This window comes from Lutra lutra, chromosome 10 (assembly GCF_902655055.1).
Source record: "Lutra lutra chromosome 10, mLutLut1.2, whole genome shotgun sequence".
NCBI classification, from domain to species: Eukaryota; Metazoa; Chordata; class Mammalia; order Carnivora; family Mustelidae; genus Lutra; species Lutra lutra.
The window spans coordinates 71,571,842-71,595,550 of NC_062287.1; the positions used below are offsets into that span (position 1 = coordinate 71,571,842).

The window sequence follows — 23,709 nt, forward strand, 5'->3', positions numbered from 1 at the left end:
GGATCACGGCCTTAAGAAGAGAGTTCCAGCTCTGCATTCCTATTAAATCCTAACATGAAAAGGCTAACCCAACTCTGAAAGAGAGGCCCTCCAATACCACGTTTAGGTTTCTGAAGCTCAGGGGCTGAGGAGATAGGAAAGCCTCCCGTCCTGGCCTCCCAGGAAGTGGGCAAGGCCTCCGGCTGAGCCTCTGGCTCTGGTCTAGGGATCTGTGTGAGGAAACATAGGCCCCAACACCGGACCACCTGCCTTGGGGTTGATCTCCAGCTGCGTCCACCTCACTGTCACACTTGGCTCCACTCCCTATATTGGCCAGCATCATAAGACACAGATCTAAGGGCAAAGGACCAGGGCGGCCCTCTATTGCGTATTTCAGGATTGCAGATGACCTGGCAAGCCTCCTCATGGACCCGCTGGTGCCATTCTGAGAGCCAGCCTGCCCTTTGCAATAAATAAGGCTTACGTGAGTCAGAGACCTGGCAAAACACACACCCTAGTCAGCCCGGCCTAGGTCCCAGGTAGTAGAGACACCCCTGGGGTTGGCCTAGCAGGCTGTCAAGACTCGAGCATCATAAACGCTGACCTGGAACGAGCAAGGATGTTGCGGATCTTCTCAGCTTTGCGATACCGCGCCTGCAGCTCCTCAAGGCTGGGCGGCTCCTCAGGGTCCAGCTCCACGTAACGCTCAGGGATGGAGACCTTCTCTGGTTTGGCCAGCTGAGGAAAGGACCAGGCGGCGGCGGCAGGGGGGCTCAGATACTGGGCTTAGAACTTGCTCCTCGCCCTGTCCCCCAGCACAAGGCAGCACATGGAACCCATAGAGCTACGTAATGTGCCAAGATCAAGGGCAGTCCACTGTGGAGTCGGGATCAGAACTGTGTTCTTTCCACCACACCAGACAACCTCCTTCGGGCCAAGGAATGGTGGGGAAAGGCAAGACAGCGAGACCGGAAGCTCTCAGGATAAAATGATTATCCTTAATGCCGCCTTCGACAGGAGCTGAGCCCTGCCAACCTCCACAACCACACTGATCCACCACGTGGCCTCTGCCCCCGCACTCTCCTCCACATGGGATGCTCTTCTGTTCACTCCCCTCCTTCCGACCCTTCGGACCTCACTTCCAGAAGTCTTCCCTGCCCCTCCCCACCCCACCCCACCCCTGGTATCCCGTCCTGTTTTCTGTTTGTCTCTCTGCTGTCAAGTGCAGGGACCTGACAGCCAATAGCCCTTCAGCAAACACTCCTCGGATGGGTAGATGGTTGTGTAGAGAGATGCGTGGCTGGGTGGATGGATGAAAGGAAGCGATAATGCTTTCTGTCCCTCAGAAGCTCCTCTGCTCTAGACAGTAAGCAGCCATGCAGTATCCACTGGTCACAAGAGGACAATGTCCCCAGCTCCCCCCACCAGTCTCTGACGTGAGCCCAGCAGCAACCTCAGCCTGGTGACACCCTACTTAGACTCAGAATGATAAAGGCAACTTTTGCATGCCCCAGGGAATTTCTTCCTCCTTGAACTACAAAAGCACATTAAAATGAGGTTGGTTGAAGTTTCTAAAAACAAGCTAAATCCAATCCCAGGACAGATCTGGACTTGAATTTAAACCCATGCAGACCTTTCATTCTGGTGAAAGATGGCAAGAAATAAGCTCTTCTCTGTTATTTCCAATGAGGGCAGATCCGAGGAAGGAAGTAGATTACATTGTAGCAGGAGGGATTTAGGTTATAGATAAGAAAGGACTTTTTCCCCTGGCTGGCAGGCTAATCAGAACACCACAAAGCATACTTGCATTGCCAAGACAGCAGGGAGAAGCTTCTTCGGAGAATCTGAGAAAGCACAGACCTTTGGTTGTTGCAGAGGTGCCAAAGGGAGAAAGTCTGAGGGCGGGGGACCGGCTTCCTTAACCTCTGGAGCCCCAGCTGGCCCCAGAACTCGGCAACTCCATATATGCCAATTTGCTATATCTAGCCTTCAAGTGGTGAGAACATTTCCTCTCATGCAGTTTCAGGGCACACCAAGTCCTCTTATAAATATTTGTGGGGTATCTGTGGGCCCCTGTGTACTTCATTCAACAGAACTGTCACCCAGAAAATATTGACAGAGCACCTACTATGCGCCAGGCTCTATGTTGGGCACTAAGAGCACAGAAGTGAACCAAACAGCCATAGGCACTGTTCTACAGAGCTTACAAACAGCATAGTATGCCACAGGAGACCTCCCCATGTCATGAAGACCCTGAATCTGTCCCACTTGAATTCCTTGCTCTTCCCTTGGGTAAGACACATTCCTCAATGACAGAAGACCCAGGGGTTACTTGCTTTTCCAGGCCTGGCCAGTCATGATGCATTTGTGCCACCAGAGGGCACTAGAGGAACTCAGACTAGAACTACGACGCAGGTCTAGGCTCTGCCAGGGCTGGAATTTCACCTGTGATTTTTCAAACCTGCTCCCCTCCACACCCACCCCTTCCCCACCAAGTCTAATTGCCCAAGTTGGCCAGTCATTTTCCAGGGAGCATTTCCCAATAACCACAGCTACCTCATCACACACCTACTATGTGCCAGGCCCCGTGCTCATGGTTTTCTGACCACTGCTAATCCTCCAGGCAATGTGTTGAGTCAGCTCACCCCTACCACAACCCACTTTACTGTCGAGGGAAACCAAGGCTCAGAGAACTTAAGTGACTTGCCCTCAACTGTGGAAAGAGAGAGATGGATGCGTCTGAATCTGCGTCAAAAGGCCTTAGCTCAGGGCGCCTGTGTGGCTCAGTGGGTTAAAGCCTCTGCCTTCGGCTCAGGTCATGATCCCAGGGTCCTGGGATCGAGCCCCGCATCGGGCTCTCTGCTCAGCAGGGAGCTTGCTTCCTCCTCTCTCTCCCTGCCTCTCTGCCTACTTGTGATCTTTGTCTGTCAAATAAATAAATAAAATCTTAAAAAAAAAAAAAGGCCTTAGCTCTGGGGCATCTGGGTGGCTCAGTCAGTTAAGCATCTGCCTTCGGCTCAGATCATGACCCCAGGGTGCTGGGATCAAGTCTCACATCTAGTTCCCTGTTCAGCAGGGAGTGTACTTTGCCCTCTGCTTGTCCTCCCTCTCTCTCTCTCTCTCCCTTCTTCTCTCTCTCACTCTGTCACAAAAATAAATATCTTTTTTTAAAAAAATGCCTTGGGTCCTTTTATTGCATCGAGCTGCTATTCATCCATTCTCCTGGCCACACTGACACTGAGCCTTGTCCCCATTCAGGACAACACCTCCCCCCAGTGCCACTGGGTGGGGTGGTCAGGCCACAAGCCAAAGACTGTTTCTCCTGGTTGGGGGGGGGGACACGAAGGAAGCCCCTGCCCTCACCTCTCTGCTGATGTCCAAGTCATAGTCTTGAGGTTCCAGGTCCAACTCAGTGACAGGCATGGCCTGCACTTTCAACCAGCCATTTTCCTCCTTGTCCTTTCTCTCCCCTTGCATGGCCCGTTCCAGCAACTGCAGGTCAAAGTCCTGCTCGCGCTTCCACTGGCAACAGAACAAGAAGGTTAAATGTAGTCACTTCATGACTGCTACAAGAGCCAGGCTTGTCCCCTTTTGGATGGGGCTTGCAGGTACTGGGGTCCTTGGGAAGGGGGCCTGTGACCCACTGGGGAAAAGCTGTGTGACCATGAGCCCCTCAACCTCACCTGCAAGTCAAGGCAGTGGTTGTGGGACATGGGTGGTTCCTGTGGGTTGCTGTAACCCCATGTAATGGAGAATGAGGCCTGTGCCTCATTTATATGGCCTGATGGCTGCTGATTTCTCTCCCATCTGGGCCCCCAGAGGATTCACCCACGTACCTCTAGAGCCCGCTTCTAAGACCCATGAACTTCAGACTCACAATGGTCCCCAGATACAGGAAGTTTCTCAGTCTAAGAGGGTGACCCCAAAACAGACCCTTGGACAGAGCTCCAAAGAAGCTGCCCCATAGCTTGTGGAAGCCTTTCTAGTTCAAGAATCCATACAACTCAGCTCAGAAGTGATGGAAAAAACAAGCCCTTTGAGGCCCTGGTAAGCACATACCAATAGCCAAGACCTTCTCTAATGGATAGTCCCAAGAGTGGGGGGTACTGCACCCACAGTAGGGTAGGGAAGGTCCAAGCAGGAATGGCTTGGGCCTAGGGAGGCAGCTAAACTACTGCTTACCCAGGCATCTATTTGGGGGCAGACACTTTAAGTTAGAAAAACAATGAAACTACGTACAATTGAAATGCTAAATCAAACACAACATTTCCCAGGTTCTTCATTAGTGCCAGCTAGGTACTAAGTAACTTAGTTAGGTACTAAGTTAGGTACTAAGTAAGTATTAAGTTAAGTACTTAGGTACTAAGTAACTTCACAGAGGGAAAAACTAAACTGGCCATTTTAAGATCCAAATGCAACTCTGCGATTCTGCGGGGGCCTTTCAAATCATCTATGGTCATGATTGTTGTTGAGAGGAGGTTGTTGAGAGGAGGGAACAGTCTCAAAGTCTCTCTTTTCTTGAGCAGAAACCAAGCAGATGCTTCTCCATCCCAGCAGACCTCCTCCGTCCCACCCCATATATCTCACAGAGCCCCAAGTGATGATTGTCTTTGGTGCCCCTCATGTACCCCCAAAGCTCCAAACCCATGGCCATATTGGCACATTTCACCCATTCATGCACAAGCTCTCAATACTGACTCCAAGCCAGTGGGATTGCTCTTAGGTGATGATTTCCAATTACAGCATGAAAGGATTAGGCATTTGAAGTTTTAAGGATGAAAAATTAATTTAATGATTCACAAAGAAAATGCACATTTTCTTACACGCTCACAAGTGCCCCAAATAGACAAGTCCTCATTGAAACCCAGCCTGATTGTTTCCACAAACAGGAAAAGTTCACTAGACTCTGTGATGTATCCTGGGGAAGAACCACGCCAATCCATTGTCATTAAGCAACACGTTTATTGGCGTTGATGCAGAGACTTACACAAGTCTTTTTTAAGAGAAAACTTACAAGATACTCAAGTTACGATTTTTAGATAATCTTTCTACATTTTTGAGACATCAGGTTGTAAAAGGTCAGTGTTACCCCAAATGACATTTGCTTATAAAGTTTAAAAGTTACCAGCTTTGTAGCTTTTCAGGATACGAGTGTGCTGGGTCTTACCCCTTTGGTGTCTGTGCTAGCAGCTGCAGAGAGCCCCTCTGAATACAGAACATAATATATCTTGGCATCCATTCAAATTCAAATTACTAAATACGAGAAACACAAAAGGTTTTCCATAAGAAACTGTGCGATAGGACTAAAGGAATTAAAATTGAACCACTTTAGATTGGTAGTATTTATTTAAACGTGCAGTCTCTGAAGCCTGTGTCTGCCGTCCGGGTGTAAGGCATGGACTTTGATGGACTCGTAATGCCCAGACCTCTGCCCATGGTCACGGCCCTCAGGCAGCAGGTTGGCTCAGCCCTGTGGGGCGGCTTCTGGGTTAAGTGAATTTCAAGTCAGTAGGCCTGCATCAAGGGCACAGCAGAAAGGTGAGTCACACATGGGAGTGCTAGCCAGGCTACGGAGATGAGAGCTTCTATTACAAGCCTGGTAACAAAGAGCACAGGCCAGTTAAAGAATGTTTAATGCAAATTAGAAGCTTCTGTAAACACAATCAGGCAGGATTAGAGAGGCAATGAGCGGTAACACTAAAAGCAAAAGAGCTTGTGCGATGAATTAGGGAAAACAGCAGTATGGCTAGAGGGCTAGGGAAACGGAATAGTCTGATGGAATGTTTCCCAAAGGAAAGGGGCAGGGTGCAGCGCCAGGAAGCACACCAGGGGGCAGCACAGGTACCCCCCCACCTGCTCTCCGGGGGGTACCATGAGGCCTGCCAGCACCAGAAGCTGGGGGAAACCGCCAGCCATCAGGGCTGTGGAGCCTAACCCTGTGCTCAGCTCCTTTGCAGGGCATCTCTGAGGGGTCTGAGAGGCTAGCTGGCTTGCGTTCCTCCTCACCAATCATATCACCATCTTCCTCCTCCATTCCTGAACTCTCTATCCCCAAGTCCTTGATCCAGCTGAGACTCTGAGGGTTACAAAGTCCTCTCTCAAGTTCAGCTTGGAGAACAAACTTGGGACACTTGCTCTGGCTCCTAGGCTCCTGCTGTGACATCCTCACTCCTTCTCTGAGTCTGGATCACCCTCTGACCAGGTCATAGCTGTGGCCCAGGTTGTGGACACACAGCCTATGGGGTGTTCTCTGAACCATCTCGGTCGAAGGCCTGCTCTCTCCAGGGTGTGATATTCGTTGCGTTTGGGGAACTCGGGGAAGCTCTGCTCCCCGTCCCAGCCCCACCTGCCTAGACCCTCCTAACATACTGAGCCGCGGTCTCCAGGGAGAGGCTGGCTGAGGTAGCGGGACGAAGGCAGACCCGTCCTCTCTCCTTGGCTCAGCGTCCTCTTGCGCTCCCGGACCAGGGCCTTCTGGTGCCGCTTCATGCGCTCCAGCTGCTCCTCCGCGCTCATCTGGCCCCGCTGGTGATCCCCTGAGTACAGGCGCTCCAAGGCACTCTTGGGTCTCTGAGGAGCAGGAAGGTGAGAGACAGGGCAGCTGGGCTGGGCCTCAGAGGGCAGCCATCATTCCTGTCCTTTCTTTCTCTCTCTCTCTGTCACACACTAACACACACACACACACACACACACACACACACACCCAAGCATACTCCGGCTCTCTGAAGAGGACACACACACACACCCTCTAAGCATACTCCGGCTCTCTGAAGAGGACCCCATTCTGCAGATGCAGACACTGAGGCCCAGGCCTGTCCAGCTAGACACACATGTAGCATGTGATGGGGCCAGAACTCAGGGTACAGACATTCTAGGTACCCTCCTGTGAGCCTAAAAGGCCGGAGAGAAAGGTAAGGGGTGGTCCTCAAGAAACAAAGAGAGCCAGATGATGCCCTTCTAGGTGGGCAGTGGGAAAGATATCACTGAGCACATGATGACAGGGACCCTGAGCTCAGGAAGGGCTGAGGTCACCTCAAAGGCCATCCCTGGGGCTCCCAGGATTGCCAGTCACCATCCACCTCATAGCCCTTGCCTCCCAAGGCCACTCATAGGGAAGGTCACCTTGCTGCTTTCGGCATTTAGACCCCTCCGGAGCGTGACGTAGGGAGCAATGGTGGATGACTGCTGGAGCCTTGACGTGGACCCTGAGAGCCCTTAATGAGGAAAGAGAAGTGTATTTATGATGGGGTGGACCGGCCACCAGCCCCTCCCAAATCACCTCCCACTCCTGAGAGGGGACCATGAGGACCTAGCCAACAACCCATTCCTCTTCCTCCCCAGGGCCTAGAAGAGCAAGGCCTGGTAGAGGAGGAGGGGCCAGCCCAGGGGTGCTCTTTGTCCCCAGTAGGGTACAGCGTCCCTGGAGATCTACAGACCACCCTAGTCTTCCTTCACATGCAGAAGACCTGGGCTGCTTGGCAGGTAGAAAGGATGAAGAGGAAGGAATGCCCTTCCTCCTCCTTTCTTCCTGGTGCACTCCTGTGCATCCTGCATGACCCAACCTAGATGTCCTGCCTGTGTGAAGCCTTCTCAAATGCCCCAGGCAGAATTTACTGACCTCTATATCCTTCAGTACCTGCATTGGTTACTGCACTGACCACAGTGCCAACACACCTAACCAACTAGCCTGCAAATTTAACGATGCCTGCCTGACCGACTGACTGAATGACTGAAGGAATAAATGAATGAAGGGAAAGCAGCAGCACCAAGTATTTATTAAGCACTTAACTATGGAACAGGCAGACACTGTACTTGGTGTTTTATACAGATTTTGTTCCACCGGTCTTACCATGTAAGCATTACCTGACCACTGCAGAGATGCATAGCCTAAGGCTCAGAGAGGTCAAGGAACTTGTCCAAAGTCACATTGTAGGAATATCATTGACTCTGTGCTTCCCACATCTGGGTCGGTCCTATGGCTTAAAGAAATCATCTCACCCTCGCTGGCTGATGCCACTGTCTGTGCTTTCTCTGCTAACACCAATTCTTATCAGGGGTGGTTTCTGACTGACATCTGGAAATGGGCATCACACCCACTGAGGACACCACTAGCATTTGGCACATAGGGGAAAGAACAATAAATGCCCTGAAATGCAAAGAGAATCCTGAGCAACAAAGAACCGTCCTGCCCCAAATGCCACTAATACTGCCATTGATATACACCTATGCCATAACGAATTAAGGGAAGTGTCCCTGGGCAAGTGCCAAGGGTTGCTGTGGCCCCCTTCAGCAAAATCCAGAGCCTACACCCTCCAGGGACCAGCTCAGGCCATATCGTGCCTAGGCCTCTAACCCTGCAGGTGCCAGAACCACAGCTGTGGCTCCTTCTGCTTCTGCACCTGGCCAGTGGGGAAAGCACTGACCGCCCACCTTAGGGATCAGACAGGAGGATCAGGGGAGGAACTGATGCAGGAATGTGTTCAGCCTGCTCAGAGATTCCAGGAGCCCCAGGTGCAAAAAGGTCAGGAGACTTCCCTTTAAGAGGATTTCTGAGAAGAGGGTCTGGCTGTTGGGACTAAGAGGGTATGGGTAAGCCTAAGGGCCTAAGTCTGCTCCCATCCCCATCTGGAAGGGATAGGGGAGGACAAGGAGAAGGGAAGTGTGTTTGTTTATAGAAGGGACTCATGGAGTCTTTGAATGATACAGGACAGCCAAAATGCCCCCGGAAGGCCTGAGATGGTGAAACTGATGGCAGTCACCCAACTTCCCAGCCTGCAGGGCCAGAGGCTCCAGAGTCAGAACACTGGGACTGTATTCTCACTCCATCACCTGTTGGCCATTTGGCAAGTTAGTTAATTCCTCTGAGTCTTAGTTCTCTTATCTCTACAGTGGAAATGATAATAATAGCCCTCCCTTCCTAGGATTATTATAAATATTAACTAGGTGAATATAGAGAGCTTGAAACAGTGCTGGGCTTTAAAGTAACTGTTATTATCATTATTTCCAGGGGCAGATGTGATAAAAGAGAAAGAGAATCAGGATGGAGGCCAGAGGAAGGAAGGACAGGCCCTCCCTGCAGCCCAGAGTCTCCGTGACAGCTGCTGAGGCCCCCAGCTGCAGGCAGAAGAGCGACTGGGGAGCAGTGGTATGGTCGTAGCAGGGTTTCCCAGAAAGCCTCCATGGACAGGTTTGCCTTACCTCTGCCTGGCAGTGTCTGGTACCTGCTGTCAGGGCCCACTAGTCCCAGGGAGGGCTGGGCCATGTCCCCACTGAAAGTCGCCAGCTCAGGCTCACTAACGTATGACCGGAGCTCCACCTGTGGGCAGAGTCTGAGGCTGTAGTACCTGCCCAGTATCATGCCACCTCCCCTCCCCTCACACACAGCAGGGCAGCCCCAGAGGTCCCCCCTGCTCACCCTTGAGTCCCCATTCACACACTGCCCCTGCTCCCGGTCTCGCTTTCTCTCATCCGACTGCCGTTTCAGACCCCGCACTGACGTGTGCCGGATGATAGTGGCCTCCTTTGGCAGAGGTGGCACTGCCGGGGGCTGGTCCTCTGGACTGTAGAGCTCAGGGAGTGGGGGCCTGGGAGGTGCCTCGTCTTCCTGCTCAGAGAAAGAACCAGAATGAGTGCCAGTGAGAGGGAGCTGGAGGGAAGATGTGGCGTCACTGAGGCGGTGGCCCACCAGACTGGAGTGGGCCACCTCAGGCCTATAGAGTAGGACCACTACAGCCCAGGGATGCCAACACTTCCCCCAGATGAGCTGCGGAGAAGGGGGGTGCCTCTTCTCAAATACTATTCTTCCCTTCAATTCACTTGTTTTCCATTTTTTCAAACCTATACAAAATCCAGTCTCCTGGGTCTGTGGTCTTACTCCACTTCCACGAAGTGTACCAAGGTGGGGAGGGGGCTCTAGGCTGGCAACTCTGTGCTTATCTGTATGTTGATGACAGCAACCCACCACCACCACCACCTGCAGAACAAACACCTACCTCCCCCTCCAGAGTTCTCAGACTGAGCAGGCTCACTGTCCCTGCACGGTCTCTGGATCCTTCAACAGGTTGCTATCTGAGCAAGGACAGTCTACATCCCCTGTCCATGCCCTTTCTACCAGAAATGTGCGTGGTTACAAACTATTTCCTCCTTCCTGACTCGGGGACTGAATAAGCAGTCAGCAACGGGTGACTCACTGCCTTCCTGGCAGCCCACTCGCTGGGCGGTGATGAATATAACTATTTTCCTTGAAACTCACCCCCGCCCCCTAATAAATGTTCTCTAAGGGCTGTGGCTTCTACACAGACCAACAGTCTGGCCCCTGACTGCCATGAACACCCACTCCTGGAATCAGGGACCATCCTTCCTAACCACCCCCCTTCCTTAGTTTAATTTTGCTTTGTTTTTCAGGATTCTGGAAAGGTCAGGAAAGGGTGCTGAAGCTTGCTCTAGGAAGGTTTATCAGCATTCTGGTAAAGTGACACAGTTCACTATTGTGTGAAAGTTAAGCCTCCCATCCCAGATACCCACACGCTCTCTGGGCATCAGCGGCTTCCAATCCTGACAATGTCTTGGAATCACCAATCTCTAAAAAGCTCCCCAGAAAGGTAAACACAAAACATGGACACAAACACAAAAACTGCTTTGATTGAAGGGAAAAGAATGTCTGGAGATGGAGGGTGGGAGGAGGCATTTTGTTATATACTTTTTTGTATCTTTTGATTTTGTGCTCTTGGAGAATATTATCTAATAGAAAAGTAAGTGACCTTAAATTCAAGAAAATAAGCCAAGCAAAAATAAAAGAACTATTGCTACATGTAACAATGTGGATAAGTCTCCCAAAAATAATGTTGCAGACAAGTGCAAGATACAGAAGAATATAGCACTGTATGTGGGCAAAACTCAAATTTAGACACAGGTAGCAAAACTAAAAAAAAAAAAAAAAAAAAAAAGGAAGGAAGGAAGGAAGGAAATTATCCAAAAAGTCAAAAAGTCAAGATAGTGATAATGGTTAACTTCTGGCAGAAAAGGACTGATGGGTCTGAGGTCTCTAGTTCCTGACAAAGTTCTATTTTCTTCGTTTAGGTGTTGGTATAAATGGGTGGTCTCTTTATTATTTGTTAAATTATATATTCATGTTTTAGGTCAATCTCAGGATATTATTGTTTCACAAACAGAAACATGAAACAAACAGTAACAAACAGTAAACCTGGTGAACAAAGGGAAAGAAGACAAGCCAACTTGAAAAGTCCCTGCCCGTGGGCCACAGAGGACTCAGCTGTGAAAAGCCTCTGTGACCATCTATTCCAAGCTGCTTATGGTGCACAGGGGGAAACTGAGGAAGCCCTTGTCCAAGGACCCAGTGAGAGAACAAGAGCCGCAATCCAGGCAGTCCAGCTCCCAGGCTACCACCTTTTCCCTCTGCTCCTCATCCCGCTAGCAGGCATCTTGTCTTAAGTCAGGAGCTGTCTGCCCTAGCCATTCCTGCTGTATTTTGCTATTCCCCACCTCCTGTTTTGTGGCTGGTACCCCACTGCCTCTTAGATATATAATCGGGAAGGAGATATACAATCTGAAGAAATTCACATTGACTCAGTTCAGCATGTGTCTTCCAGCTCTGGGCCCTGGATGATGGCTGGAAGCAGGTGGACAGTGAGGGCCAAGAGATGGGAACTTGTGTGTTTTAGCCAGCACTGCACACCAACCTTCTCAGAGGTCCTAGGCATACCCCATACCCAGGCAAAGCTCCTCTAAGCCTTTGTTAGCAAAACCTGGAGGTCCCCATCCCAAGGTCCCCCTTACTATGGCTTCCCTGTCACTTGGACCAGATCCCTTGTATTCTCCAGCCAAGCCCAGCCTGGCACTGGAGACATGAGCCATCATTGTTCCTGACCATATCTTCTGTTTTCTTAAAGTTTCCTGTGCTCCCAGACTGTCAAAAGCCTGGCCCTTCTCTCTGCCAGGCAAGCCAAGGTGCTGGCTTGGGCAACCACACGGGCCACAAACCTGATCTGGGGAGCTGGGCTGAATGTCCACTTAGATGGCAGATGGCAAAAAATAGGAGATGTGGAGACTCTCAGCAAATGCTAACACCTTTGGGCCTCAGTTCTCTCGTGTGTGGGATGGGACAGAGACCTTCCTGTCTGCATACTGTGAAGATCAACTGTATCCTACAACTCAGCAGATTGCTCAGCTGCCAGGGAAGACAAAGATGCTCTTTTGCTGAGAGGAGTCCCTCACCCATGAGCTTGTGTAAGGTTTGCATGGAGTCCGCGTGGGGCAGCCACCTGCCTCTGTGTGGTCTATATCACAATCCCATCCTACTTAGCACAGTCATTTCCTCTTGCTGGGCCTCAGTTTTCCCAAATGTAAAATGGGAAGACTGGGCTAGATCCTCTCTCAGGGCCCTTCCAGTTCTGGGAGCACGACGGTCGGCTCCACCACTCTTTAACTGTTCATAGCTCGGGACTCTGGCTGATTCCATCTCCCCGGGTTTCCCCAAAAGCTTCTCTTCCAACAGAAGCTGACCTAGGACAGAGAAAGACAATCATCTCCCAGAGAGAAAACAATGGCACTCAGCTCCTGGTCATCGATACTTACAACTTTGGGCTTCGCCTTGGTTGGTGACTGAAGAGGGGACATTACTTTCCTCAGCTGGGGTGGATGAGGTCGGTACGGCACATAGGTTTGCAGCTGGGGGAAGAGTCGGACCTCCAGAGGGGTCCGCACGGGGCTGGTAGGAGGGCTGAGCTGTGGGGGCGGCTTGCTCTCAGAAGTCGAGAGTGAAGGCACAGGCGGGTGAGGAAACAAAGGCACCGTTTTTCTCTCTAAGGAGCATGGAGGGAAACAAAGGATGAGATAGAACAAAGACCCTCTTCCTTGGAGGACAAGGGGAGTGACTTTGCCATAAAGACCTGACCTCCTCAAGGGACAGCCCATGTATGTGGGCATTGGCCTCCAACCCCCCACCCCCAGGAAGATGGCCCACTCACCTGGATTTTTGACGGATTCCACCAGGATTCTAAAGTTCTCCTTATTTGCACTCAGGCCTGCGATGACATCTTCAATCCTCCAGAGATCCTTCTGTATCTGCGATTTCTCCTGAGAAAGACAAGGTGGTGGTTCACTTCCTTCTTAGCACCTCACCAGAAGTTTCTCATTAGGACTTATGCTGTCATTTCAGACATAGCCCCTCACCCTGGGGGGCAGCATCCCCTTTGGAAACCCCACCAGGGCTAGAGCCAAGCCTGCCTCAGAGCTTCACAGGGAAACACACATATGAAAGACACCCAAGATCCAGGGGAGAAGTTCAGAGGAGGTCTCAGTGATTCACCTTGCCTAGTTCCCCCTAATTTAAAAAGAGATGCCTTAAATACTATACACTTCCAAAGTATCTACAGCAATCAAAGTCAGAGACAGAAGAGTGGTTAGGAGAGGCTGGGGTGGAGAGGGGAATGAGGAGTATTGCTTAATGGGTACAGAGTTCCAGTTTTGCAAGATGAAGAAAGTTCTGCAAATTGGCTGCACCGTCTTAACGTACATAACACTACTCACCTGTATATTAAAAACAGCTAAGGTAAGAACCTTTATGTTATGCATATTTTACCGTGATTAAAACAAAAAACAACAAAACAAAACAACAAAAAAAAACAGACTGTTTCAGGCAACCACGGCAGAAGGGAAGAGAAGGCAAAGACTAGAGGTTACACCATCCCCAGAATATAAAGAGGATCTTTGAAAAGACAAAGCTGAGTCCTGGGATTTGAGGTTCATTTAAAAGCACAATGGGCAATGAATCCTTGGCAAGAAAAAGGAATGAAGTACCGATACGTGTTACAACACGGACCAACCCTGAAAATGTTTATACCGCGTGAAAGAAGCTAGACACAGAGGCCACATTTTATATGATTTCACTTACATAAAATGTCCAGAAGAGGTAAATCCAAAGAAACACAAAATAGAATATGGTTGGCTAGAGCAAGGCTGGGCGGTTGGGGGTGTGGACGAGGAGGGACTGTTAAGAAAGAGAGGGTTTCTTTTTGGGGATGATGAAAATGTTATAAAATTGATTGTGGCAATAGTTGCCCAACTCTGAATAATCTAAAAACCCCTAAATTGTAGATTTTAAAAGGGTGGATCTTATGGTATGTGAATTATGTGATAAAACTTATGCACACTCTCACAAGTCACAAACAAAATCAGATGGGGACAGGTCCTAGAAAGCAGTGAGCAGGTTTCATCATGATTAAGGGACTCCGGGCATTTTACTGAGTATAGTCGACACACAGTGTTACATTAGTTTCAGGTGTACAACATAGTGATTCAACTTCTCTAACCCTTACACTATGCTCACCACAAGTGTAGCTACTATATGTCATGATACAGCGCTATCGCAATTACTATCATATTCCCTGTGCTGTGGCTTTTATTCCCACAATTTACTCATTCTATAACTGGAATCCTGTACCTCCCACTCCTCTTCACCTGTTTTGTGCATCGCTTCCAACCCCCTTCCCTGTGGCGACCATCAGTTTGTTCTCTGTGCTTAGAGGTCTGATTCCTTTTTGTTTAGTCTTTTGTTTATTAGATTCCACATGACTGAAATAATATGGTATTTGTCTTTCTCAGTCTGACTTCTTTCACTTAGCATAATACTCTCCATCCATGTTCTTGCTAATGGCGTGAGCTCATCATTTTTATAACTGCCTAACATCCCATTGTGTGTGTATAACACATCTTCTCATAAAAATGTGTCTATCAGTTGACACTTAGGTTGCTTCCATTTCTTGGCTATTGTAAATATGCTTCAGTAAACATAGGGGTGCATGTATCTTTTCAAATTAGTATTTTCATTTCCTTTGCCTAAATACCCAGTATAGGAATGGCTGGATCATATGGTATTTCTAATTTTTTGAGGACCCTCCATGCTGTTTTCCAGAGTGGCTGCACCAATTTACACGCCCGCCAAACAGAACACAAGGGTCCTCCTTCTCCACATCTTCACCAACATTTATTTCTTTTTTATTTTAGCCATTCCGACAGGTGTAAGGTAATCTCATTGTGGTTTTTTTTTCCCCCAAGATTTTATTTATTTATTTGACAGAGAGAGAGAGAGATCACAAGTAGGCGGAGAGGCAGGCAGAGAGAGGGGGAAGCAGGCTCCCTGCTGAGCAGAGTGCCTAACTCGGGGCTCAATCCCAGGACCCTGAGATCATGACCTGAACCGAAGGCAGAGGCTTAACCCACTGAGCCACCCAGGTGCCCCCTCATTGTGGTTTTGATTTGCATTGCCCTAATGATAAGTGATGCTGACCATCTTTTCATGTGTCTGTTGGCCATCTGTATGTCTTTGGCAAAATGTCTATTAGGGTCCTCTGCCCATTTTTAAATGTTTTTTGTTCTCTGGGGTTTTGGGGGGGGGTTGGTATTGACTTATATAAGTCCTTTACATATTTTGGATATTAATTTGTGGGCACCTTTTAATAGAGTTGTCTAAACATCAAAAATTTTTTTTTTAATTTTTAAATTGTCATGGGACAATGTTTTGATCACTCCCCATAGACTTAAAAACAAAGGCTTCACACCCCATCTCCTCTCAAGGCACCCAGCCACCCTCCAGTGGAAAAATTCTTGCATGTGTGATACTTAGGGACTTGCCTGATTCAGCAAGTAGACTATATGCCCTTGGTGTATCTTCACAGGTTCTCAGCACATGGATGATGAGTGAAAAAAGGCCCAATCACTTTAAAACTCCCTGATCAATGCTGCCCAACAGCTGTGACAACAGATGTCTGAAGCCTCCCTCCTAAGGGAGCTCACATTCTCATACTCTCTCCACCCTTCCAACTCCAACGCACATCCTCAGGGCTAATAAATAAGGAAAGGGCTTGATGCTCAGCTCCACCCCGAAGCACAAGTGTCCTAAAACAGACATGGTATTGAACCCAGAATGTGAAAGAGAGAGAGAGAGAGAGAGAGAGAGAGAGTGTGTGTGTGTGTGTGTGTGTGTGTGTGTGTGTGTGTGTGTAAGCTAACAGGATTATCTCAGGAGCAGAGGTCCCCAAGCAGGGTGCTGGGAACAGGTAAAGGAGGAGCGTCGGAATAAAATCAACTCTCTCCCCACTCCTCCAGCAGTCTATCTGGCATACTTTTACCTGTCAGTTTGCAGTCCTGCCCCTATTTAGCCCTTCTGTCACCCCCACATGTAAGAGAAGAAGACCAAGGACAAGCAAAAGCCAGAGAGCCTCTAAGGTTCTCCAAGGACGATGGAATTTCAGAACTGAAGGACAAGGTGAAGGAAACTTTTGGGGCACAGGGGGTGGTGCTTCATCCCTGGACCCTCACACCATGCTGGGCAGAAAGGCTCCTATGGACTGCATTCAGCAGACGCCTGCACTTACTGTCCAGAAGCAGGGACATGCACAGGCAGCCTCATCTATCACTGCCTCTCCCGGTTACTTCAATGTTCTTTTATCCTCTGGCTTGCCAGCGCAGGTAGTCATGAGGATCTTTACAAATAAAGCCACTCACCTTTACTGAAAAGCCTGTGAATTTTCTCACAGCCAAACCTGGCTAAAGGGGGCAAGTTTCCAAGCCCCCTGCCTGAGAATGTATATATGGGGCTACACGCATATCTCCACTCTTCATGACTTATTTAGGACTCTAACAGCTTGCCTGGCCTAGAATTACACCAAAGAAGTTAGCACAAAGCCCGTTCAAAGAAGAGCTCTGTGAGCTTCCCAGATCACAAAGTGGTGCTCAGGGAAAGCACGAGCAATGCCACCAGGCTAGGTGGAAGTCGAGTTGCAGGAGCTAGGCTTCAAACTAGCCTCTTTGTAACTTACTTACATGGTTAAATACTTCAGGGAGTCTGTGACAAGACTTGTACATTTTACCCATTTGTTTTCCAGAGCAGAAAAAGGGATTCTGGGACTGCAGTATGTTAAATCACCATGAAATAAGGCATGGTAGAAACACAAATGGCCAATGACCATATAAAAAGATGTCTAACCTACCAGTAATTAAATAAATGCAAATTAAAACTAGATGTCCTTTTTCAACCAGTGGACTGGCAAAAACTAAAAAGACTGATACTGTCAAGTGCTGGAGAAGAGTGGATAGAGGTTCAGCACCCTCATTCACTGCGGGTGGGAGGGCAAATGAGTGCAGCCTCTTAGAGGGTGACTGGCCAGCATCCACCAACATTTAAGATGTGCACTCATTTCAGTCTAGCAAGTCCACCCTCGGAGCCCATCTTAGATGAAAGCTTATAAATGAGCTTAAAAGGGCAGCTAGACAGATGCTCACTGTGGTACCATTTATAAAAGCAAAATACTGCAAATAACTTAAATGCCCATCAGAAAAGAACAGCTAAAATATGGCATATCAAGACTACAAAATACTATGCAGCAGCTAAGAACTGATTTCTTTTACTTTACACAGCTTTCTGAGATTATGGAAATCTTATTCTCTGTGCTGTTCAATATAGCAGCCACTAGACACAGGTGGCTACTGAGCACTGGAAATGATTCTAGCGTGACGGAGCACTGTATGTTTAATTTTAGTTACTTTCAATTAATTTATGTATACATTTAAATAGTTAACATTTGGGACGCCTGGGTGGCTCAGTTGGTTGGACGACTGCCTTCGGCTCAGGTCATGATCCCGGAGTCCCGGGATCGAGTCCCGCATCGGGCTCCCAGCCCCATGGGGAGTCTGCTTCTCCCTCTGACCTTCTCGCTCATGCTCTCTCTCACTGTCTCTCTCTCAAATAAATAAATAAAATCTTTAAAAATAAATAAATAAATAAATAAATAAATAGTTAACATTTAAATATCAGACAACATAAACTTGGGTATCTCTCCTGGAAAGATTTGCATAACATGAAGTTATGACAAAAAAGCAAATTCCCGAACAATGTGTATGTATGATCCCTCTTTAAGTAAACCCAACTCCCACTGCCAGATACATTACACTACCCTGTGGATGGACATATGTTTGAAAACAGACAAAAAGTGGTGTGGAAGGCGACGCCACACAGTGATGGCACGGATCACACACAGGGAAGGTGATGGGAAAGGAAGGGAGGCAAAGGAGCTTTCATTTCATTTTTTGCTTTTGCTTCTTACTGTTTGGGCTTTACAGAGAGATGCATTCATGTGTTATTTTTATAGTTACAGAAACATAAGAAATAAAAAGCTAAAAAAAAATCACTGCTAAAATTAATTTAAAAAGATCCAAGAAGACAAGTTTAATGGGATGGAACAGTTTAAGGAACTAGTAATTAGAAATAATCATTTGAAAGACATTGTCAACAATATTCACCTAGTGTTTTCAGGCCACTATGCCAAGTGCTGGGGTACCAAATAAGAATAGGAAAATGTTAGCTTGGATACAGGGAAATCATGGGCGGGGGGGGGCGGAAACAGCAGCAGGAGAACTTCTGGGGGACCTGGCAGGCCAGCCCTGAGCCACAGGCAAGAGTATTTTCCATAGGGCCGTGGACCAGGTTTTCTGGGAATCAGCTCCTAATGGTGGGTGGAGGGACAACAGGTTTTTCCCAGGCCACATACCTAATCCCCACAGCCCCACAGCCCCACAGCTCTACAGGTGAAGTCCCTCAGAAGGAACAGAGTTCAGAAGGGATGAAGAACCCTTGGGTCACCTGGAAAAAAAAGGCCCTTCTGTGTTGTTCCTGCAGGGTCTGCTTCAGCTGCTGCACGTCACTCTCTAACTTCAGGTACTCGTTCCAGGCATTGTCCATCTCCTGTTGGCCAAGAAAATGCTCCTGAGTCTTAGTTATCCCCCGTCCCCCAGACGGCCCCATGAGCACCTGCGCTCTTGACCACTGCTGACCCAGCCAGGGGAAGACGGACGGGGAAACGTCAGCCCAGCGGGTCTCAGGCAGGCCTGGTAGGAGAGAGACAGGGCTTGTCTTCTCATTCCTGCTCTGACCCTGGCTACTGGAACTGTCAAACTGTCCCCTCTCCCACCACTGGAGATGCTCTGGTCCCCAGCCCTGGCAGAAAGGGCCTGCACCACATCAGATGGACAAATACAGTAGAAATTCTGATGCTTTGGAATTAACTGCACACAGATCAGGAAAATCTGATCCCTTGGGTGTCACCGTAGCCATACAGCAGTCACTGATGGAAAGCATCCTGAGGTACCAGCAGAGACAGACATGTCACCCCCCGGCAAGGTGAGCTACTTTCAGGAGGCAGCCTGGAGAAGTTCTGCTACTCCAAGACTCTTGTCCCTGGCCACCAACTCAACTATAGCTTGTGAGCTAGGAGAAGCAGCCCCTTGCCATGCCCCCTGCCCAGCCCCTGGCCCAGCCCATCTTGGGGCTGGGGGATGGGGGCAGGAGAGTGTCTGCCACCCTCACACCCTCTACACACAGTGGACTCTCTGGAGATCTCTGCCCGGATGTGGACAAGGTCCTCCTGCAGCAACCTCTGCTGGTGAGCAATCTTCTCCTGGTGCTGGGGCTGGTCTCGGTACTGCTCCATCTGTCTGTGCAAAACCTCCAGCACAGACTCCAGCTGGTCCTACAGCAGGGAAGGCCAAAGAGCAAGAGGAGAGCAGGACAGCCCCTAGAGGCCTCCCCATCTCATGGCAGGAACTAAGCAAACCTACTGGATCTGAGACTGAAAGGCCCACAGCCTAGCTGGGGGCTCTGATTCCAGCTCTAACTCTGCCCACTGGGTGGGCTCCTGGGACGAACCACCTAACAGCTCTCTGCCTCAGTTTTCTCATTTATGAAGTGAGCATAAGGTTATCCATTCTTTATGGATAAATTATGAGGATACATCAAAGAGTAGATGGAAAATTCTCTTTTCTTGGGGAAAAGGGCATGTTATGAACCTCCAGCATCGCAAGTATAATACCTTATTAAAGTTCAAAAAAGAAAGAAAAATCATAATAAGTATCCAAGAAACCAAACATGGGCAGCCTCTGGCCTCTTCCTCCCCTCCCATCCAGACTTGCTTTCTCCATAGCCCAGATCCTAGGAGGAAAGGAGCTTTAGGAAAAGACAGCTTCTGTCCTGTTACAAGTGTGGCCACTTTCTCCAAGGCAGCCCTCTTCCATGGAGTTCAGGCACTTGGGCTCAGCACACATAAGCCAGCAAAGCCCTCCTCTCCCAGGCTGACCTCACGAGGCCTCCAAAGAGAGGAAGGCCAGAGCAGAATTAAGGTGGAAGAGGAGGAGGTCGCATTTGGAATAAACAGGCTTAAGTCTCCCCCTAAGATTTCCTCCTCTTTTCTTCCTCTTTCCTGCCTAAGGTTTAGGCAGAAATGCCCCTGGAAGCAAACATATTGTTCTGAATAAACTAATACCCATTCTGGATAAATGAGTACCTGTGACATACGAGTCCAATCTATATCTGAGGAAAGACAGCATGACAAAACCCCCTCCACTCAGCCCAAGGTTATGCAAAACCGATGCATACTTTGTTCTCCTTGAGGGCTCGGATCTTGTCTTCCAAGTCCTGGAGAATCCTGTCTTGTTCACAGAAGATGCTCAGTTTGACCTGTGAGCAAGAACAGGTTGGAGAGGGCCTGGGATGATGAGAAAAGGGCACGACCTTGAAGTGTGATCAGAAAGCCTTTGGCTACGGAACCATCCAAGCCCTGCCTGAAGCTGCCCGCCTCGGGTCTGGGGGCAACAGGCAGCCAGAGGTTCAGACTGTTGCCCTGCTCACTCACGTCAATGTCACTCTCTGCGATCTTCACCGGCTTCAGACTCCGATCCTTGACCAGGTCCCGGCCCGTCATCTGGGAGGTGAACAATTTAAAGGAGATTAACCACAAGATTCAGGATCAGATCTCGAGAAGAAGAGCTAGCTAGCCCCATGATGGACAAGTGTGGAACTCTTGGTGGTAGGGTCATGGCATGAAACGGGTAAAAACTCAGGCGAGACCTGATTTTTATGCCCACTTCATTTTAGGGAAAAACCAAAACCTTTTTGTGATCCAAGAAGCACTTGTAAAATTCTCAAATTTAAAGTAAAAGAAGACATTCAAGTTCTAGTATCATTGACTGTGGAAGCTAAAATTTGCCCAAAATGAGTTCAGTATGAGTCTTGGAAGATTTAAAAGAGAGTTTCGCTACCGAACCTGGGGTCAACCCAAGTTACAGAAGTCTATGGCCCCCAGCCCAGGGCAGTGAGGTGGACCAGAGGAACCTGTGAGTCTCCGGGGCATCTCCAAGACTTAGTTTAAGGAAGCCTCTGAGCTGCTAACCTCCCCTCTGAGCAAGGTCAGTCTTTCTCACCCTATACCATTTGGGAAGAAAATCAGGTCAAGGGATGAAGGAACCTAGGTAACTCCTGGTTGGGATTTTCAACTGATCCCTAAATAACTGAGGCAGGTCATATTTGTATACGTCACAAGTTACCCTGTCCTCTCAAGAATGGAAATCAAAATCAGGAGACAAAAATCATCTAAACTTATGGGTCAGTGGGCATTCACAACATTGTCCATCCTTCCCTTGACCCCATGTGGGCAGCATGCTGGCATCTCCCACTGACCCCTACAAAGCTAAACCCAACTCTTCAGCCCATGTTTTCACTTCCCCTAATTTCCTTCTTGCCAAAAGCTGTGTGGGATGGGGCTGAGACTTTTCCACAGATGTACCCCTACGGCCAAGCCATGGTCAGAGAGAGCCAGGTCGAATGTGTCCCATGCACAGAAAGCCATCTTGCTGAATTCCATTTTACGGATGTGACCACAGAAACAGAGGGTAGAACCTATCTCTTCCATGAGACAGAGGGTGTGTATATTAGGCGAGGGGTTCCAGTGTGGATGGACAGACAGTTGCTGGAGAGATGGCCCTCACTTTCTCCCTACTCCATCTGAGAGGTCCAGTAAGTTGTGTGAATAAGAAGCAGAAATATATTAGCAAACATTCCCCTCACAACTCAAGCCAATCATGTCCCCAGCTGTCCTGCACTCCTCCTTCCTCTCATCATCAGCAAATGCCAAGGTCAAGGTCAAGGGATGATGCCCTGTCCATGCCTTAGGCTGAGGACAGAGTCTAGCTGCAGACACACCCCAACCCATTCCCATGTTCCCTGTGGTCACACAGCAGAGGGCAGGGTCCACTGTCTTTTATATCTTGGTAAAGTCAGCCTGAACATAAAGCCTGGTATGCTGGAAGGCACTGGGCAAATGCTTATTGCATTGGAGGTGGGTCAAAGGCAAACACATGTGGGTCAGTAGAATTCCTGGAAAAAGTAGAGCTCCAGCCAAATTCTGCTCTTCAGACTGGCATATTATGTATGTGTACATACATCTACACACACAGTCAAGGACACATGGACTATTGCCACAATCCACAAACAAACCGCTGGCTGCTTCAAGGACAGACGGCTGGGAAAGGCAGGAAGAGGAGTGGAGGAGGGGAGAGGGGTGGAATTAACTCTGATGAACCAGGAACAGCTAACCTCCAGGCAGAACTTGGCCTTTAAACTCAGGGGAACCCAGCAGGTGAAAGTAAGGAGGTCACTCTGTGTCACAGTCCCTCATCAAAGCGGAAGACAATGAGCCTGTCTACTCTCCAGGGGCTGACCCTTGGCTCACTTCCTAAGAAGAAATCATTTTCAAATTGAGATATGCTGTGGAGATTTTGTTCCTCCTAGCAAAACTCTTCCCTCTATTTCACTAGAGCTTTTAACAGATACTATCTTTTTGATACTGAAATAGCAAGGCAGAGAATCTAATTGAGCAGTGCCTCATCTACCCAACACCGTCAAGAAAGGAATGACGTGTTCTACACAAAAAGGGCATTTTGAGAAAGCTGAACCTTTTAAACTTTTTGATGGAAAGGTTTCTAAAAGTCAGTCCTACGCTGCCTCCATGGAACTGAATATAAATTCAACCTTTCGGGGATGAATCAGAGTCATTATAAAAATCAGTGATACGGAATTTCTTAGAAGTCAGCGTTTGGGGACTATTTGGCCCTTGATTAAATGCTTTTAAATTTCTGTGCTTTCATTTCCATTGTAGATTGACACATAATGTTTCTTTTCCCTCTCAGAATATTAGTACGCCTTCTTTTCTAAGAAGTAACTCTCTCTTGTTCCCATTTAAGGGCTGCATTTAAGGTGCTGAAAGTTAGGAATTCAAACGGCTGAGTCTATTAGGACGGGAGAGTCAACAGAGGTGACGCTTGCTGTTTTTCCAGAACTAACTCCCTCCAGTGGTTCTGGTGGCTTCAGGGGAGGTCCTCCCACAGTTTGTGTCTTCTAGTCTAAGGGCCTTAGCACGTCAGATGATATGCTCTGTCTCCCCTCAGTGAACAATGACCCGATTAGGGGTGACCGTGGGAACTGGGACACATTTTTCATATCTTCTCTGTATCCTGAAAGTCCAGCATATTGAGGATATTTGGGAAATGTCTATTTAATGAACCTGTGAATGTAACAACACGGAGGGAGCTCGAGTAAAGGGCATGCTTTAGAGCATGAGCTTCAGAAAAGTGTTTACATAGCTCAGAGGTCCTTGAAACTTCTGAACTTAGCTTTGTTCCAGAGAATCAAGGCTACTACAAGTATCCACAAGTAGTTTACTAAGTCTAATTTTCCTTTTAAAACTGTACTTTGTGATAGCAATGTTTAGATCCATTTAAAATGTCAACTATGGGTGTCCAGCATCTCTGTCACCAGAAAAAGTGGAAGTCAGTGGGTATTTATCCCTTTGAAAGAGTCTGTGCACCAGAAAAGAACTGAAGGCC

At 48.5% G+C, this 23,709-nt stretch overlaps 1 protein-coding gene across 13 annotated transcripts in view; it reads right to left on the reverse strand.

Annotated features, from left to right (window-relative positions):
* Positions 1 to 23,709, reverse strand: part of PLEKHA7 (pleckstrin homology domain containing A7) — a 216,371-nt gene that overhangs the window by 5,407 nt on the left and 187,255 nt on the right. For 10 of the 13 annotated variants that reach the window (XM_047747418.1, XM_047747420.1, XM_047747426.1 and 7 more), the window contains 12 exons: positions 20,682 to 20,750; positions 20,426 to 20,506; positions 19,374 to 19,523; positions 18,638 to 18,739; positions 12,966 to 13,074; positions 12,574 to 12,800; positions 9,395 to 9,583; positions 9,178 to 9,295; positions 7,090 to 7,193; positions 6,349 to 6,549; positions 3,343 to 3,501; positions 584 to 717 (listed from right to left, as the gene is read on the reverse strand). In XM_047747418.1, the coding sequence (XP_047603374.1) occupies positions 584 to 717; positions 3,343 to 3,501; positions 6,349 to 6,549; positions 7,090 to 7,193; positions 9,178 to 9,295; positions 9,395 to 9,583; positions 12,574 to 12,800; positions 12,966 to 13,074; positions 18,638 to 18,739; positions 19,374 to 19,523; positions 20,426 to 20,506; positions 20,682 to 20,750 (1,643 nt within the window). The remainder of the gene's footprint in view (positions 1 to 583; positions 718 to 3,342; positions 3,502 to 6,348; positions 6,550 to 7,089; positions 7,194 to 9,177; positions 9,296 to 9,394; positions 9,584 to 12,573; positions 12,801 to 12,965; positions 13,075 to 18,637; positions 18,740 to 19,373; positions 19,524 to 20,425; positions 20,507 to 20,681; positions 20,751 to 23,709) is intronic. The other 3 variants (XM_047747428.1, XM_047747429.1, XM_047747419.1) reach the window with 2 other exon arrangements.